This window comes from Perissodus microlepis, chromosome 11, assembly GCF_051167445.1.
Source record: "Perissodus microlepis isolate ML-2025 ecotype Zambia chromosome 11, ASM5116744v1, whole genome shotgun sequence".
In the NCBI taxonomy this organism is placed as follows: domain Eukaryota; kingdom Metazoa; phylum Chordata; class Actinopteri; order Cichliformes; family Cichlidae; genus Perissodus; species Perissodus microlepis.
In genome coordinates, this window is record NC_140471.1 from 16,663,405 (window position 1) to 16,683,176 (window position 19,772).

The following is a 19,772-nucleotide window of genomic DNA, read 5'->3' on the forward strand; positions in this document are numbered from 1 at the left end:
AGACTGATAGTCCTGACCGCAGAGAGAAAAACGACAGAGAAGAGGGTTTTTTGTCTGTGTCTGTGTGTGTGTGGGTGTGTTACTGTTGCCGAGAAGGCGAACAGGGAAAGATGGGGAGCTCTACAGTAGCACACAGTAAAGGGAGGGAGGGCGAAACTGCTGAAAGAGAGGAAATAGATAACAGCGTGATACACTCTGGCCCCTCCTCTAGGCTTCTTTTAGGGCACCTCTTGGCCTCCTCTCCTCTACCTCATCCTCCCTCCTTCCTCCTCCCCCACCAACCCCTGGGCCCTCTGGTGTGTTGCTCACTCCATTGTGTCAACCTTCAGAAGTGCTCAGTTTGAGTGGCAGGCCGTCACAGATCAGTTCCCTGCTAAAGCGGCCCGGCAGGCCAGGGTGACGGGCCAGGAAGGGATCTAAGTGGGGTTTATCAGCGCTTCTTAACGCCTCTCCGGCTGCCTGACACAAAAGAGAGGGGTATTAAACATCTAAAGCAAACCAAAAAGCGTGAAAGCTCCTTATAGGGCCGCGGGATTGCGGATGTGACTGGAGTCTTAAAAAAAATAGCAGAAAAAAAAGAGAGGAAAAAAAAAGAAAAATAAGGAGAGGGGGAAAAAACACACACAAACGTCTCAACAGTGAGAAAGTATTGAGGGAAAATTCAAATGTTTTTCCTGTCCTTTGTGGATAGAAGAGTGGGTTGGAAAGAGAAAGAGGGAGAGAGAAATCCTCACATTTGAAACAGACATTATACTGCTTGCAAAGCTGAACACAAATATGCAAGTTAGCTAATTTAAATCAGGTAATGGTAACCCAAACAACAAAAATGATAAGATAAGCCCAAACGGCATTAGAGTGGTGGTTGGGGTGAGGCTCTTAACTTCATATTCTGTCTTTTAGACAAGTTATCTTTACAGCCTTTTTGATGCCGCTTGGAAAATAATATGGATCACAAATGAGGCAAAAAAACAAACAAACTTAGATTTAACTTAGCATTAAACAAAGCTTCCAAACTTCTGTTAAAGCTCCTAAATCAGTGTGAATACATTACAGATTAAGATTTTATTTTGCGAGCTAACAATTATTCTGGCCTTGTAGATTACAAATGTCGTATAGTCTATCGTCACAAAATAAAATCACAGTAGTGAACAGATAGGTAAACGACTGGTAAAATTAATTAACAACATTCATGATCAAATTAATGACAAATGGATTACACTTAGTAGCTTTAGTTGCAGTGACCACTGACCCCATCTATAAAACAGTTTCCTAGATTTATAGTTATTCTCAGAACTAAGAATTGAAGCCCCAACCACGTGTTAGCCGCTAAATGTGGTTGGGGCTTAGCAGCTAGCACTCTGTCAAATGTCAGTAAATGGTGTCTTTCACTCCCACTGGTGTTGAATCAATAAGTTCATCAGAGTTAAGAGTTGTTTACTGCCCACACAAAGTGATTTGCTCGACATGCATCACTTTGGTGTTGACGTTTGGTTGCTAGTGGACATTCCCGGTTGCGCAATGTCCACTAGCATAATGCCTACTGTATCTAACACCCACGATATGTCAAAGAGCAGAATCATTCACTCCCAATGGTCGTGGCTTCAACTACTTGCTTCAAATATGAGTTTCAAATATCAAATATAAGTTCAATTAAGGAACCTATTCACACAATTATCTAATTCATTGATAATTCTAAGTATAAACAAAACATTTCCAACAATTTCATATAAAGTTTTATAAATATGTGAATTTCTGCTTAAGTCATACTTAAGAACATAAAAGTTGATCATTTTAATAGTAATATCTGTGCTTTTTTCTCATCATAAAAAGGCAAAACGCATTGATGTGACAAACACCTTGTTTGATTTGTTGTTTTTTGTCACCCATCCTTTTTCATGTATTGCTCAATGGATATATCTAATATGGTTTTTATTTTTAATGCATCAAAACAGTTTGCACATAGAAGAAGTGAGAAGCAGGATGTACCTGAAAGCACTCTCACTCTTATTCCATCTCTATTCTACAGACATAGCAATGTAGTAAAGTTATGCTTTATGCAATTAAAATTCTAGGACTTTAGTTTAGGCACAATATCAAGAATTAACAAAGATTACTATAGATTTCTATAATATAATTAACACGTTCATCAGACAGAGTGTAACTTTTTAAAAGCAACATATAAGTAGGGATGGGTACCGGTATCCGGCACCGGTTATGACATAAACGGTAGTAACCAGACCGAAAAGCAGAATTTTGTTAAAAGCCAAGAAATGCACCGTATTTGATAGCTTGCTGCGAGACCTCACACCGTGCACATCTACTGCGGGTGTGGTGCAGTGTATTGGACCTGGAGTTAGCAACATCCCCCAAAAACCCGAAGAGGAGAGTCCTGGCCCCTAGCCCTGCCAGTGTAGCAGAAATGATGACGGATGATGATGGCAGCAGCAGCCGTTCTTCTCTGCGTGAGTAGCTTAATGTTGTACGTGTGTAATTTACGTTGAGTAGGCTAACCACGTTATTAAATTAATGCATGTAAGGTGAACTAGCACACACCATTGTAGTTACATGCGGCTGTCTTCTTGTTTGATGGTAGATACTCCCTTCACCCTGGCCAAAAAGGCTAAAATGACCAAAGAAAAAGTGGAAAACAGCTAAACATGAGAGGTTTTTGGACAAAATTGGTGTTTTTTCCATTGATTAAGCACTGCTTCCAACCAAGAGTGATACCATATATGCCCTATAGCTGCAGAAAAGGCTAACATTGTTATCTTTTTACAAAAAAAACAGCTAAACATGAGAGGTTTTTGGACAAAGCTTGTGTTCTCCATTCTTTAAGCACCGGCACCGTTTCAAAAGTACCGGTTTGGTACTGGTATCGGATAAAACCTAAACGATACCCATCCCTACATATAAGGCTAAACTTGCACTGACAAAAATATTTTTCGATTTGCTGTCACATTTTAAACACTACAACAATTATCACATTTATTAGCACATTTTCACTTTTATATGTTTTTAAGGATTTAACACACTGCAAATTTTAGAGGTCGTTCAATAACTCGATATTCAATCACAAGGAGATCGAGCATCATTTGACAACAACTGGACAATGCATGCTCTATCTTAATTTAGCTGTGGCTGTTTAGAATATATTTAATTTTTTATGCAAAAATAAGACTACCTATTGATGAGCTTACACTAGTTAGGTAAGCATCACTAAAAGTTTAGATGTTTTGCTAGCTGCAAGGTAAAGCCTATATTTGACTTTATTTTTTCTAAAAGCTGACCTTGGCCTTTCATCATTATAGCATCCTCACTATAATAAATATCTTTTAGCGCCCTGCTTATTTTTTTCAGTTTATATAAGAAAAACTTCACACTTGTTCTGCCGGTAATGTCTTTTCTCCTTGACTTCTGTCTGCAGCTTGCAGCTGTCGTCTCGAGTGTTGCATCAATAAGGTGCCTGTACAGCTCAGATTAATGAGACAGATATTAAAACAGATTTCTTTTTAAAAAGAAGATTCAAACCAGGTCATCACAAGACTGGAACATGCTGTGAACAGTGGCTTTCTGTATCTGTGTATTAAGTGTGTAGTACACCAGCAGGAACCAATGTGTGTGTCAAAAGATGGCAGGGGGTTAGTATCTGAGACATTTGGTAAAAGGTCAGTATAGAGTTCGGTCAGAAACATGTCTGCGCGTTTGAGAATGAAACCACAAGAGGTACAATAGTTAGGACAGTTCGGAAGAGAGTCGTTGAGGGGAAACGGGGTTTCAAATAAACTACGTACACATACACACGCAGAGAGACAGAAGAGAAACCATGTGTGTATGTGTCTGTGTTTTTGCTTCGTTAACAGCATTTTTACATGTGCTTTATTTGCCAGATGTGCATATATGGTCTTTCTCCATGTGTCTCTAAACCCTCACATTGGTATGTTTTTCCACAGCTTTGCTAATGATGCCATTAGCATTGAGATTAATACCACAGCTGATTGCTGCCTTGCTGACAGAGGGCTGCATCAGCTGGGATTACACAGTGGCAAAACCTCCTCCTCCTCTGAGACGCCACTGTGGACCTCCATTCAATGTGACTGTGTGTGTGTCAATGCAGCAAACAATAGACTGAGGCTTCTATGAGCTGCAGCAGCTGCGGCAGATCGTGCTAATTTATTAAAGATGTTTCTTATTCTTCTGTCAAGAATATTTAAATAGTTCCCTTTCATTTATTTTCTTTGTAAAAGGACTGCTCAATAGTTTGCAACAGTTATGATATACAGACAGGTATAAATGATATTTTATGTTGCGTCTTATTTTGTTTGCCATGGTTTTACAGCATTATTAATCAATACGCCAAGTTATACTGCACAGCTGTTATTACAATATAGTTACAACTATTTCTAAAAGGTAAAACAGCCCTCGGTTTAATTCCACCTCCTGACAGGAGTAGATCTATCTCGTGAAAACACAGCCTCGTTATGCTTTTGCTACACAACGATGCACCAGTGATTTCGCCTTTCATTTCAAAATGCAGGTGCTTTGCAGAGTAACACAAACACCTCAGTGAGTAGCACTCTACCACATCACTGCAAATGGGATCTCAGCGACAGTAGGGCTTTTTTACCTGTAAATACTATTCTACTGTAAATACTATTCTAACTGTGAAGGGCAGATTAAGCCGCACGAAGCTAATTTTAACTCCGTTGCAACCTTGCAGTCTACTAAACTTTATATGATGCAGTAACTGGTGGGTTCTGCTATCAAACCCACCTGCTATGCAATCCAAAGGAGAAAAAAACAGCAGACGTGTTTGTAAAGATGGAAGCCTGGTCAGAGGTGGGCGGACGAACTATTGCTAAGGCTCTGGCAGGAGGCCAGCTGCTTCAGCTAACACACTCTAATTGTGTTTGACAACACATAACCCAACATAAACATGTCTTCCATAAACCCACAACAATATTAACTGTATTCAGCTAAAAAAAAAAAAAAAGAAAGCAAATAAAGTGCATTATATCAGTTGGAAAGCAAAGAAGTTTCAAGGGTTTTCAGAGGGTTCAAGTAAGCTGCAATAGCAGCATTTTTTTTACTTGCTACAAAACTAAACAATAAGATTTCTTTAAATGAAACGAAATTCCAAAATAAAATGACTGTAATGGAAAAAAAATGAAGGCAGCTGGCAGGGAGAAGCAGCGTCTAAATACGCAATTGTTCATCATCCCAAAACATTATTTGTGCAATCCATTAAATGTAAGACTCATTACGAAACGTGAGACATTTAAGGGTGGGAATTTATTTTCACCTAAAGTTACGATAGTAGAAAAGTAATTAAAGTTACAGTTTAATGAAATCATGAACCATACATGGAGTCACTGGAGATTGTGCATAAATTACTTCAATTAATCACACGCACACTGATTCAGATGATAACTCTGAATCGGAAAGTTTGGAATTCCTTTCTCTCCTTTGCTTTCAGGCTGTTTGTGTGTCTGTGTGTGTTTGGGTGGGAGGGTGGTTTGTAGTTGTGGGGTAGATGCACACACACACACACACACACACACACACGTCTTTCTATGTGAGTATTTTGTGGGGCTTAGTATTTATGTGTGTGTGAGAGAGAGAGATTGAAGGGGCAATGTGTTGGAGAAAGGCCAGAGGTCCGGTGCACCCTGGAGAATGGACAGGGGCGAAGCCACATCTCCGACCCTTCCTCTCCCTGCTGTCATGGGATGTCTCCTTGAATGACGGTTTCCATGGCCACGGAAGCCTAGTGAGGAGGTTGAATTGTGAGCTCCGAGGGTAAAGCGGAGCAGCTTGCTGAAGGTGGCAAGGGAGGAAGGAGGAGGGGATGGGTGCACAAAGTGATATTGGGTGGAACAGGCACACAAGCAACAAGAGCAAGGTAAACAACTTTTATCCATTACTCAACACGGGCCTGCTTCAGTCTTTTTTTTTCCTTTCTTTTTTGCCAATCATTTTGCTAATCAACAGTGGAGCATGATTAAAACAGCAATGGCAGCTTAAATGAACTTCCATTTGCATACACTCGCTGGGTACAATCAGAACTGATGCCAGAGTGTAAATTCACTGTGCTAAATGCATCAAAGAGTCTCGTCCAAGTGGCTGGATGCTCTCAACAGCTGTAGTTGTGAATGCATTTCTCAGAGTGTTGCAGGAACAGTGCAGTCAGGCAAAGAAATGAAAGATAAAAGTAAACAGAGTGGCTTCTTTTTCTTTTGGGAACACACAGCTCCTTCCTCTGTCAGTGTCCTCACTTTTCAGTCCATCAAGTGTTTTTTTTTCTTTTAGTTCATTTATTCATTTATTTATGGGGGGGGGGATACTTACCCTTGCTGCTGCTGCAAGTCTGTCTTCAAAGGTGGCTCTGTCAGGGCGCCCCCTGGTGTCCCTCAGTGTGTACAGACCGTTCAGGCTGCCAACCTGTGAGCATGGAAAGACAATTTCACATTCAGCTTATACAGTCCCAAACTTTTAAGGCACAAAGTGTTGCAGGGTGCAAGTTATGATATAACATTTGATCATATGGCCGCATTTTATTTAAGGATGCAAAAACAAAGATGCATTTGGAAAAATCACTCAAGCGCTTTCTTCAGCACAGAGAAACCAATGCCGGTACAGAGCGAGGGTCAAAGCACACAACGCATTCAGCCTTAATCACCCATCTGACCCTTTTGCACAACATGATTTCAGCGTATCCCCTCCGGCCATCTGTCTTGTGTGGGTTTTTCTGCGAAGGGTGGCCCAAAATCAAATAGCACACAGTTTATCTAACCTTATCCTGGGCTTTTCATTTCCAAGCCTTATAAACTCAATCGTATTGACCGCCTGGGAGAGTTAGAACTAACTAAGTGAAATCTACTCGGCGGCAATTGTGTGCAAGGCACACGTTGTGTGAGTGTGTATGTATGTGTGTGCGGGGCTTGCTGATTCTATCTTCCTTCACTTTCATTCTCTCTATTCTCTGTCCCTGAGGTGCATCAGGGCTGAGACTGCCGAGTAAATTGTCCCAAATTGAGTTCCTTCTTGCCAGCAGATACAGGCCACATCCCGACCGTTTAGAGCGAGATGGGGAGGGAGAGAGAGAGAGAAAGAGAGAAAACAATCACAGCGCACATCACTCGCTTGAAAAATTTCTCTCTAATTTCTCTTCTTGCCTTTCTCTCCTACGCGCCCTCCCCGTCTCTTCTTCTTTTCCCCTCCTCTGCTGATTTCCCTGCTGCCTCTCTTTCTTCTCTGACTGCATTATTCTTATGCTTCTCCCTCTTTATATCACTCCCCGTGTGTCTTCTCTTGTCTTTGTCTGCTGCGATAGGTGTACATCAGTCTTTCCTTGCTCAGCATGGCTTTTTCCTTCTCTTTGATGATTCAGTCCTCTCCTGCTTGTTCTCCTTCCTCTATCTTTTATTACCCTTTCTCCCTCGATCCCCGTTACCCTCCTTCATCTCTAACAATTTTTTTCCTCCCTCTCTGTGCTCTTTTCTCGCCTCAGTTTCAGTCTCTCCTTTTGCTCTCTCATCCCTCTCGCCACGGCTGGCCCCGTACCCGGTGACATAGTACCCATCAGCGCACACTTCGTGCGTGGAGGAGCCTGGCTCCGACAATAATCACACACTAAGTTTATAACGCTTGCAGCCCAGCTGAGCTGAGCTGAATTGAGCACACGCGACTCCCCTGACGCCAGTACAGTCCATTTAACTTGGCAGGGGGCTGAAGGCTGGCTGCGGTGGGAATGAAGCATGAGGCAGAGATGGGGATGCCAGTGTGTTTTTGGGATGAGGGAACTTTGGGGGCTGGTGGGCTGGTGATGGAACAGTAACTGGTGATAGATATGGAAATGTAATGAGGGAGGACAGCTGAAGCTGAAACAGTTGCTTTAGGGGAAGAAGAGGGTGTTTTGGACATTTGGGTTTGGGAAGAAAGTTGGGTGGTTTTTTTTGTTGTTTTTTTTAAAATATGCGCAAGTAACTCTCTCTGCATAGACTGATACTTCTTCCTTACTTTCCCTGCTCACTTTCAGCAAAATCCCGTCTGTCGCTTTGTGCAGCTTTACAGAGAAAAAGGAGGAACATTTTCAAGCATCACACACAGTCTCACAGAAGTTTGTGGAATACTCATGAAACTGAAAACTTATTTTTTGGTTAGGCTTGAGACAGGATCATGGAATGGGTAAAATACAACTTTCCCACTGAGGAATCTCCGAGATGTATGTGGCGCCGACATGAAATACACTTCCTGATGAACCCTAGTTTCATTGTTGTGCTGATTGCAACGAAAACAGAATAAAATAAAAATCAAGTCCATTTACATAAACCAATAAACTGCTTTTCCATGACTACTTCATATTTTTATCTATTTCTATAACCACGATCTCCAGCAAATAACTAACTAACCCTGATGTTGGACCTCATTTAGTGGGGCAACAGCAGTATGTAGTCCACAAAGTCCACAAACAGCATCAAATTTCACTTTATGGTTTGTGATCTTCACTAAAGAAAAAAAGAAAAAACATAGAGTATATATCACCTATATATCTGGGCTTCCTTGTCATATTTCTGCATATTACACTAGACGTAAAATGCAAGCCATTGGAGCTAAATATTTCCTTGTGACACAGGTGCACATACCCTTTAAAACAGCAGACTAAGCCTCATGAACACACAAAGACACTTGCTGCTTCAGTGAGTTACTGATGTATCACAAAATGTCAACTCTGGATATGAATCGTGCGCACACATCGCGCACACAGACAAACTACAGCTGTACAAGAAAATTAGTGAGCAATTTCAAACCAACCAAAACAAACGCACACTTTTTGTGCCCTGCCAGAGCAAGTTCACAGCAAAACAATATGAGGCCAATCAGGGGACCGTTGGTATGGCTCTCCCTCTGCTAATGAAGGCACTTTAAAAAGGTAATCTAATTCACCAGCAGCAATTAAGGCTGGGAGCGCCTTGTCACTATCAATTATTCGCTCCTTCACTCATGTTCTCCAGTGCGGACGCTGAGCCTGCCTGACACACTGCACTGTCGGACAAATCAACCCCATCAGCCAGCAGTCACTGAGAACACTAATCATGAGAGTGTTCAAAGGCACACAAACACACACCCAGACACACAAAGAGACATGTGATACTGTAGGCTTGAATCGGTGCACAGTGAACTAAGTGAGCTTGGGATGAATTTGGATGTCCTTGCTGACTGGACGCTGGTACCAACAGACTGATCCCTGAACGTTAACTTTAATTAAACAGCAATAAATTGTTTGGCTGTTTGCGTGTCGTCATCTAGTGATCTTTGGATCCTCTATGATCCTTTCGTTCTTTTGGGGACTTCTTTGTGAGTGAGCCATTTCCTTTGCTGCACTGCCGCACCAGATCTTAGGGTTCCCCCCACCTATCGAATCCACTTTAACCCCTCACTGTTTGCAAACTCGCTGGTTCCCATATACATAAAGGTTGAAACCCCCTCCACTACCACACACCCTATAGTGAGTTTAAAGTACTACATCACCAGCATATATGAAATCATCTTCATTGCTACGCTTTTATTATTCTGGTGTGCACAGCTGACTGGCTGCTCCTCTATAAGCAGCTGTTCTTCGCAGCTAGGAGTGAAAGCAGAAGTAAGACTTTACATTGGTAACTTCCTTTAGTCCCTGAGATACACCTGCTTAGTTTAATTATTCTTTCAAATGGGACTTTCACAGAGTCCAGCTGTACAGCAATCACTTCCTTTTTCATCGCACATAGAGAATGAAAACCCTACCAGTGTGCTTTCTTTTTTTTCCAGTCTCTCCACATAAGACAGAGAGAAGACAACCGCAGGCTCGAATAGTTCGTTCAGCTGCAGCACAAAACACCAACTTTAGTTTTGGTTGCAAGCACGCTTTGAGACTATAGGGAAACGGGTACCAACTAAAAGGTAAGTTGTGAGAAAATGTTACTTTAGTGTAGTTTTAAGATTCCTGTTTTCACACTGGGATGTCTTTTTTCGTAGATGGCACACGACAAAGCCTTGTTTTGTTTGACTTTGGTGTTGTCTGTGGTCTTGACCTCACCTCCGAAAACCCTCGACTCAATACAACAACTCCAGGACAGCGGGTTTGGTCAGCCGCCTCCTCGCCATGGCCTTAAGCTGCTGGTGTGGTACGTTCAGAACTGCTTGGACAACAACATGAGGGCTCTGTGTGATCCCTACCGGGGAGAATATGGGTTTCACTTCTTTCAGAACAAAGGGCCAGTTCTTCCTGTGATAAAAGACAGACAGCAGTGGAGCTATTACACCATTGGAAACCTCCACTATCCTGGCGCAGAGAAGCTGCCGTATGAAGTCAGAAGATACTACAACCGCAGCAATCCTAAAAGTAACATGGACAGAGTTTTGGTGAAATATAACAAGAACAACAAACGAATCGACGAGCTTTATGCATCCGCGCATTATGAGCCAAAAGAGACGTACAGGATTGGGCCCAATCTTCTTGCATCTCTTCGAAAGAAAATCGCCTTCGTTAGCACAGACGTGTAGGAGACCTCTGATCCTAAATCAGTACAGTATGTAACAGCTTTGAGAATTTTGTGAATCTAAAAAATACAGGTGAAGTCACAATCTTTGCTTTTATGCTAGTTTCTTTGAAATAAAGTAGCCACAAGTTTTCATTTTGAGGCTTCAGTGTAAACTATGAGCTTTTGTGTAACCTGCATCTTATGCCTGCTTGTAGAAAAAAAAAAAGTAATCAATAAAATGTGTTAAAATGTGGCTCCCAAAGTGGTTTTCCAACTTTTTTACATAGCATGCCCTACTTCAGACAACCAAAAACATTCATTCAACTTAGTGTCCATCCACATTTTTTCTTCTTGTAGTGTTATTAGCAGGTCTAAAAGGGTGTGGGATCACTGTCAAAGCCTCAACTGGGCAAATGGTACTGGCATGGGTAAAAAACAACTGACTCAACAAGTTTATCCTCACTAATTCGATGCTATTTTGTTTCTTTTATGTTGTACTGTCAGTTTAGATAATAAAATACTAAACTCTCAGTCAGATTTTAACATCTTTTGAAAGAAACTAAAATCTAGCTGTGTAGAAAAAAATATTCAAACCTTTCACATTCTGACAATCATGCTGTAGGATGCCTATCAACTGGAGCACGTTTCAGAAAAAATAAGACATGCCTTCAAGAACGTGTGAACTAGTTAAAACTAGAAAAATTTGCATTTCCTGCGAAAATGCAGTGTGGATGCTTTAAAGCTGAAGCTGTCTGCAAAAACTAGCTGAAAAGGCTGAAAAGTTGCAGAAATTGTAAAAACTTTGCAGAAGCAAAGGAACTTTGCTAAAATGGAATAACTCAGCAGAACTGCAATATCTTAGAGGAAACATAATACTTGGCAAAAATGCAATAGCATAGCAGAACTTAGCAGAAATATTGTAACTTACCAGAAACATGATAACTTCTCAAAAATACAAGAATTTAGGAGAAATAGTATAAGATAACAGAAAGAATATATTTAGCCAAAAATATTTAAACATTACAGAAACACTGTGATTTAGAAAAATAGTACAACAGAGCAGAAATACTGTGATTTACCAGAGACACTGTGATGAACTATTTTAAATTAATACTATGTTTTAGCACAAATACTCTGGTTTAGCACAAATAGTATAACATAGCAGAAATACAATTATATAGCAGAAATGCTATATTTAGAAAGAAAAATATAATATAGTAGAAATACTTTGATTTAGCTTAAATACTACAATATAGCATAATAACAATGATTTAGAACAAATACTATGATTGAGCAGAATAGCAATAACTGAAGTAGAAATATTGGAAAAGTAAAATGGCAAGATGAAAAAAAAACAGAACATGGTTAAGTTCCCTCAAAACTAATTGTTGTTCACCTGTGAAAAAAAAATAAAGAAATAAAAACAAATTAAAAAAACAGATACACATAAAATCAAATATGTATACACAAATGTCTGTGAAGGTTCTCAGTCATCCAGGTCATCGTAGTCAAAGGAGCTTGCAAAGAAAAGCGTCTGGACTTCTTTAAGTTACTTGAAGACGTTTCACCTCTCATCCGAGAAGCTTCTTCAGTTCTAAGGTCAAATGGTGGAGAGTCCCAGATATAAACCTAGTGGGAGTATCCCCCCACAGAGGGACAAAAGGACCCCCTGATGATCTTCTAATCGCCTGAGCCAAGGTGTGAAACTGGGTGTGGGTCCCAATCAGCCAGAGTTTCGGGTGTGTTCATTGTGAAACCTGGCCCCACCTTATCATGCGAATTCCTGAGGTCAGATGGCCCAGGATGTGAGTGGGCGTTAAGGCGTCTGGGAAGGGATCTCAAAACTGGATTATAGATGGCAGAGAGTTGGTGTCGTAAACCCCCGCCTCTGGAGAGACCAAACAATGTAGAGGTCTGGGCAAGACCTCTACATTGGAGAGACCAAACAGCCACTTCACAAGCGCATGGCACAACACAGAAGAGCCACCTCCACAGGACAAGACTCAGCAGTCCATCTGCATCTTAAGGATAAAGGATACTCTTTCGAGGATGCCAATGTTCACATTTTGGACAGAGAGGACAGATGGTTTGAAAGAGGAGTGAAAGAAGCCATCTATGTCCACTGTGAGCGACCATCTTTGAACAGAGGCGGGGCGGACTATATTAAGCACAAATCCTATAAAAAGCAGAAATACTATATTAAGCAATATAAATATCCTATAAAAATCCTATAAAAAGCAAAAATACTGTACTATGATTTGGTAGAAAAACTATAATTAATCAGAAATACTATATTTGGCACAAATCTTATAAAATAGCAGAAATAGTATGATTTAGCACAATAGTAATAACTTAAACAGAAAAATTGGAAAAGCAAAATGGACAGCTGAAAAAATGCTGAACATGCTCAAATATACTTGTTAAATGAAAAAAATCAGCAAAAAAATATATAACAGCCACACAATCACAAATATGTACACATAAGGAAACACACATGATCCAATTCAGTCAACCAGTCTAAATATATTGAATTTGAATCTTACAATGAGATCATCCCATAAAAAGTCTTTCTCTCTCTCTCTCTCTCTGTCACACACACACACACACACACACACACACACACACACACACACACACACACACACACACACACACACAGGGAGAGAGAAGTAAGTTTCTAGGTCAAAGCCTGGGAGCTGCTGAATTTGAATCCACCAATCAGAGAGGCTGTGTACTTTTTCCCGCCAAAACAGGTGCATGCAGCACAGAGAGACACAGGATTTTTGCAGTCTATTTCTCATAATGACGACTCCCCTCAAACAAATGACCATAATTTCCTAACCGTAGGGGCTAGAACGGTCATTCTTACACCGTTTTGTTCAGAAGAGATGGGGGAATCTTCCAGTGTTGACAATTTATCATTAAAATATGAATTATTAAAGATATTTGACTTCTAATGCACCATAACTGAGTAGAGGCGAAGCAAAAACTGCCTTGACCTGCCCTCAAACAACGCTTTGTAACTCTAAATCTATTTGGAGTATCGATATCATTCTTTCACCGTAAGAGACAGCAGGCTTTGGTGAACAGTCATGGAAATTTTCAGGTCTCTGTGGAAATCCATCAAAAAGTGGTTCATTTCCAGAGTTTGAAATCTGAAGAAATCTGAGCGAAGGACGAATTTCCTACCCTCAAACAAGTCTAACTCATTTCAGAACGGTAATAGGTGAGAAAATAACTCTTGAATTGTGAGTGTCAGGAGTGTCTGAAGATATACTGGGACAAGCCTTATGTCTTAACTTCACTTCGTTAAGGAGATATGACGATTCGAATATGCCTCTCATTACAGAAATCAAGCGGTGATTTTGAACAAGCTCTCCATTGACTTTCTATGGAGAGTTTTGCGACTTTGTGTTGGTCTGAGGAGATTTGCCAAAATTCTATAAATCCCACAACAATGATAGTGACATTTTCGGAAAGCCAGCAAAAATACCTACGTTTTGATGTATAATTTGTGGAAGTTGAGTGAAAATTGAGCAAGTAGCAAGAAGTTGTTCGGACATGAAGAGAAGACTGCAAAACCTTCAGTGGCACACTGGAAGCCAAGTGCATAGCAACCATAACAACGCATGTATTTTGCGAAAAATCGCAATTTTGCAACTGAAAACTTTAAGAGGCATAAAAGTAAAACGGTAAAAGATTTGAAAAAGCTGATTTATACCTGAATAGCCCAATAATTTGAGAACATTTTAAAGTTTGAATGGTTGTTCTACGTGAAAATATGAGGAAGTAGTTAAGTTTCAAAAACAAGCAAATTTTAGCAGAATTGCAGAAGTTTCCCATTCATTTCAATGGGACAAATTAAGCTTAATATTTTAAAAAGTATAATAGTGAAAAATACCAAAAGACATAGCACACATTAGCAGAAATAGCAGAATAGTTTAAAATTTGAACGGTGAAAATCGGCTGAAAATTGTGGAAGTAGTTAAGTGCCAAAAAGAGTACGGAAGTCCCAAGAGGAACTCAATAGTGTGGATGCCTTAAAGCATCCACACAAATATATATGTATTTGGTATCTTTTTAGTGGGAGGTAGTTAAGAGTGCCTGCTGACGTAAATGTGTTAAACAGCTGATGAAAATTGGGGGTTGAAAATTCCTTTATTATATGATTAGAAAGACAGCGATCCATGATCAGACAAACCTGTTTAAATTCAGAGGTTTTTCTAAAGCATTATGCTAAGATTGAATCTCTGACACATGGATGCACAGCACCCTGACCTATCACCATCTTCCCAGACTGAGAGCAGCTTTAACTAGTCCTTCAGACTGTAGACAGAGGTATAAGTTGACAGACAGCACTATTCAACAGGCTCTTCTCAGGGTCTCTATTGCTTAACTGAATCTCCCCTGTCATGGTCCGGGTGAGTACGGGGTTTTTCCACTCTGCTGGGCTCCACCTTCAGGCAGAGACTCCAATCAGCTTCCACACCTGGTTCCAATCAAGTCACCAGCATATAAGACCAGCATTCACAACAGACCTCTGGCAGATCTTCTGCTAACCCATGTTAGTGCTAGGCCGCCAAGCCCTTGTGTGAACCCTTAACTACTGCTTTTCTCCTCACCGTGTTTTCTTTGTCACAGGACCCACCTGGCAGTCGCGATTCCCAACCTAGACTACTTACATCTCCGCCTGGACGCTGGTTCTGTCATCTGGTTGCTTCCTTTCCATCGTCGGACTACACCTGCCTGCCTCCCTGCCAAGCCCCTCACTCCAAGCATATCCTGGATCCTCTCTGGACACTCCTCACCCGGAACCCCCTGGACACCCCCTCCTCGCATGACACTTTAAACCTGCAACGCTGACTGCGCACCTCCATCCAAGCCGCTGCCCCCTTTTCCCATTTCCCCGGACCCATCCGTGAAATCTAGCACTCAGAGTTTCATGTTCACAGTTTTGCCTCACAGTTCTCTGTTCATAGCTTCCATAGTTCATAGCATTCATAGTTTATAGCATTCTTAGTTTCCTGCTCTGTAAGTCCACTAGGCTCTGTAATTAAAGCACTGTGTTCACGTCCGTTTTGCCTCCCTCTGTGTCTGCATTTGAGTCCACACCCACAGCCTGGCCCTCTCGGCCGTAACACTCCCCAATCCATGACCTTATTACAAAGTACTGATAGAGAGGGTATATGCATGACAGTGTTGCTGCTGTATAAAGCCTGTAAAGAAAAAATCTGAACTTAACTACCGTAATTGTTGGGCTATAAGCCGCTACTTTTTGCACAAGCTTTGAACCCTGCGGCTTTTAGTCAGGTGCGGCTTTTCTATGGCTTGTCCATGATTTTTGTCATATCGTAAGAGGATTTGTTTTGTTTGTTCCGCTGTTGTACGGCACTACGTTGCCTGGCGGAAGGGCATGTGATCAGACACACAGTATCAGGGTTCAAGAGTGGTATGTTGGTCACATGTCCATCCGCCAGGCAACATAGTGCCTTACAAGTACCGCGAAAAACAAACTTTAAAGTAGCGCTACGCGTTCAGAAGGAGGCGTGGATGATGAGCGGCGATAAACTTGCGAAAAGCAAGTTATGCTCAACTCCACCGGTGGAATCTGACAGCGTGGAAAAGTGTGAAAACATCCATGATCACCAACGGATTTCGAAGGGCTGGACTGCTGCATGATGGAGAGGAGGACACCGCCACGGCCCTTCTGAGGGTGTTCAACTCTGACACTGACAACGAGGATTTGTTTGGTTTTGAAAGTGACAACAAAGGAGAGAAGCGGAGAGTGGATGACGAAGCCATCCTGAGCCTGTTCGTAACTGACACTGGAGAAGAGGACTTTGGTGGTTTTAGTGTGCAGGAAGAAGAGAAAGATGGTGGTGAATGACTGACTTTTCTTCTTGTTAAAGCTGTGTCACTGCACCTGAGCCTAAAAGGTAGTCCGAATCAATTTTTCTGGTGTGCTGTAGGTTATTGTTATGTACTACATTTGTTACTCATTTATGAAGCACAGTACATGTTTCGTACTTGTAATTACCGCTACTTGTACATATACCTAAAAAGTTATGCAAATATGTACCCATAACTTGTTTTTCAAAATATTAATAAAAGGGGTGTGTCTCCAAACAGCCATCGCTTTCCTGACAATTCCCTTTGTGCATATTCTCTTACATATGATAAGTCAACATTGAAACACCTGCGGCTTTTAGTCAGGTGCGGCTAATGTATGTACAAAACAGGATTTTCCCCTGATTTTAGCTTGTGCGGCTAATATTCAGGTGCGCTTTGTAGTCCGGGAAATACGGTATGTTGCCACTGCAAATAAAGATCCTGGGTAGAGACAGATGTTCATGATAAATTACTATTAATTTAATGCAATCTCGAAAGTCCATTTTATCCAAGACTGTCCTGTGAAAATGTCTTTTTAAATTCATATTTACATATGAACATATCGCCATTACAAGCTGATTAAACTTTGAATCTCATTTGTAATTTGTACATATGTAGGATCTTTACTTTACAATATAAAGCACCTTCAGGCGTCTGTTGTGATTTGGCACTATATAAATAAAACTGAATTGAACTGCATTAAAGAAAAGCATGCTGTTGCACCTCTTGCAAAAAAAGAATAAGAAACCACAGCCCTGATGAATGGGGAGAAGTAAATGAATATTTTCCCACATGAGGTAAAACGTGCAGAAAACCTCAGATAACATAATATATAAAAACCAAGGAGACCACACCTATGATTTTTCAAGAACCGCAAATCAATTCATATCAAGCACATTTGAATTTTTATTTAAGTTCATGTTTCAGATGAACTGTAGCATTATCTGACACACCTCCTCCTGTTGACCTAAAGGCTCTGGATCTTTGGCTCTCTATTCGCTGTGTACCTTTTGTACCAGAAAATCATAGAAGGTGTATATGCAATACACTCATTGTATATATTTAATACAAGTTGCATAATTATGGCAATACTGAAAACTGTAGATATCACGTTGGCCTACTTTATGACCCTGCAAAAAGTTCAAGAGTATAGTCCTGTCAGTCAGTCTGATCATCATCATCATAATCCGATTTGCCATCACTGGAATTGATTGTCACATTTTTGTGATGTCACATTGTAGCAACTCAGGGAAAAAATGCACATGGGAAACGTTTTCAGTCAGGGATTTGTGACATAAAGCCAAACTCTGCTGTTCAGTTTGTGGTTAACACTCTGTTTGCCATTAAAAACCAGGATTTTTTCCTAAACTCAATCATAACTGCAAGCTGAAAGCTGACAATGACAAGAGCACGCACAAGTCCAATAATAATAATAACTGTTTTCACATGGGACACAAAGCCTTGTTTGTGAAAGTCCTGTGCTTGATCCTTTCATCCAGCACAGCCTCATCATTATGCAGACTTTGTCTCACTGCATTGCTTCGGCACAGAGCAAGCTGAGCTTTAGCATTCTTTCCCGAGGTGCAAAGCTGTGACATCACGAGATTAATCAGTTACAGTGATGGTCCTGGAGCAATATTAATACGATCTTGTGTGAACAACATTAACTTGGCGATATCAGTGATTACTAGAAAAAACAAAAAGATCTGGAATACTGACAAAAACATTAACATAAAGTATTGGGCATTGTTTAGAGTTCCCAAGGTAATCTGACCTGCATGGTCAAAATATAAACACCATAAAGAGCGCATCGCTGCACGGCAAATTGCTAACAACTACTAAAAAAAAATTGTATGTATTGTATATCAAACAATTGCGATAAAGAGCAAAAATCTACAACTTTTCCTTGGATCAGGATGCTGCGCCTGAGAAGAACAAGTGATGGGAAGCTCTAAGGATTACATTTTGGACACAATATATTTTGAACCAACAACAAAACTCTTTTGCAATTATGCAAGTTGGGAGTCAAACAAGAAGACGAATAGATTATTCAATTAACTAAATGAATCATAATTGTCCCGGCTTTTTGTTTTGCTTTATTTTTGCTCATGAAAAACAGCAGTTCAGTTGGATATATAAACCTCCTGCACTTTATTACTTCTGTCACTTGATCATATTCTTTTATATATATATTTTTAAAATATATATTCTGATCCAAAAGCCCCCCAAATGATAATCTTTAGATTATAAAGTATTATTAATCAAGACAGAAAAAAAATGTAAAGTCTGTATAAAACACTGACACTTGAAGTGCTCTCTAATCACACCCACTGAATAACTCTGTCACGCAGCTGCTGGATTCTCTTTCAGCTTTAATTAAACTCTCACTTTTGCACTGAGAACCAGTGAAAAGATTTCAACAGTTCAAAGTAGTGATTTAAACAAAAGCAACTTTATAACATCACGAAAATGGACTCAGTATCAAATGAGCCTGTTGCTTTAAAAAAAAAAGCACTACTTTTGTGGTACAAGCACAGTCGCTTATTATGTGAGGCGGAGGGTTTTTGTGTTATAGCCTTTCATTGTATTACTGAGTTACCGTAGTGCTACTGTCTCATATATCTCTCCATATCAGAGTTTATTTGATTTTTTGATTGATTCTTCTGTGTTAGAAATGCCTGTACTCGCTCCTCGAGTGTCAGCTCAGATCAGCATACTGTGCTGCATATGATTGAAAGGCTCCAGCCTTAAAATCAAAACAACATTTGAAAGCAACAAGCAGATTTAAAGCGCTGTGAAACAAAATACCAAAGCTCAAAAGCTGCAGGTACTGTAATACTTGCTCTGTCTTTTGTTCTTTGGAAGCCGTGCTTAATATTATTTTTTTTAATAAAAGCCAAACTCTTTTTTTATTGTTTACTTGAGGAGTTTTGAAATAAATGATCCATTAATTTATTTTCTTTAATAACCTTTATTGAAGTCAAATCGGTCCATGAAAAGCTGCGTTTTTATGACTGATGTAATTAAAGTAGACATAAGTGACAATGATGCCCATCACAAGTTAGTCACTCACTAATGTGTTCTGGACTTCCTGCTGAATTGACCTGATGGCTAGCTAACAAAAGCTAAAAGCTAAAGGTTTGCCAAGCTTAAAGCTTACCAGATTGCATAAGTAGGCTAAGCATAAAAATAACATATATGTCATATGACTGTTACTCATGTTGAGCAATTAACTGTTATGTTTCTAATGGAGTAAAATGTAACATGCAATTCCTGCTTTATGTCGTAATTAGCAGAAGTGGACAAGCAGTTGGAGAACTCTTGTTTGTACCAGTCAAAAGTCCAAGATAAACTACAAGCAAA

General features: G+C 40.2%; 2 protein-coding genes across 5 annotated transcripts in view; one reads left to right on the top strand and one right to left on the bottom strand.

Moving 5' to 3' along the window:
- The window catches only part of LOC146377457 (PC3-like endoprotease variant B), a 209,219-nt gene that overhangs the window by 176,302 nt on the left and 13,145 nt on the right, over positions 1–19,772 (bottom strand). For 3 of the 4 annotated variants that reach the window (XM_084942699.1, XM_084942698.1, XM_084942700.1), the window contains exon 3: positions 6,346–6,438. In XM_084942699.1, the coding sequence (XP_084798825.1) occupies positions 6,346–6,438 (93 nt within the window). Of the gene's footprint in view, positions 1–6,345; positions 6,439–10,075; positions 10,265–19,772 lie in introns of all 4 variants that reach the window. The other variant, XM_084942701.1, reaches the window with a different exon arrangement.
- On the top strand, positions 9,799–10,773 carry LOC146377459 (uncharacterized). The gene is made up of 2 exons (XM_084942709.1): positions 9,799–9,939; positions 10,015–10,773. Exon 2 carries the CDS (start codon positions 10,015–10,017, stop codon positions 10,540–10,542), a length of 528 nt encoding a protein of 175 aa, XP_084798835.1. The 5' UTR covers positions 9,799–9,939; the 3' UTR covers positions 10,543–10,773.

Bases quoted from the DNA above. Each gene is read 5' to 3' on its own strand.
- LOC146377459 (XM_084942709.1), top strand. From the start codon at position 10,015: ATGGCACACGACAAAGCCTTGTTTTGTTTGACTTTGGTGTTGTCTGTG.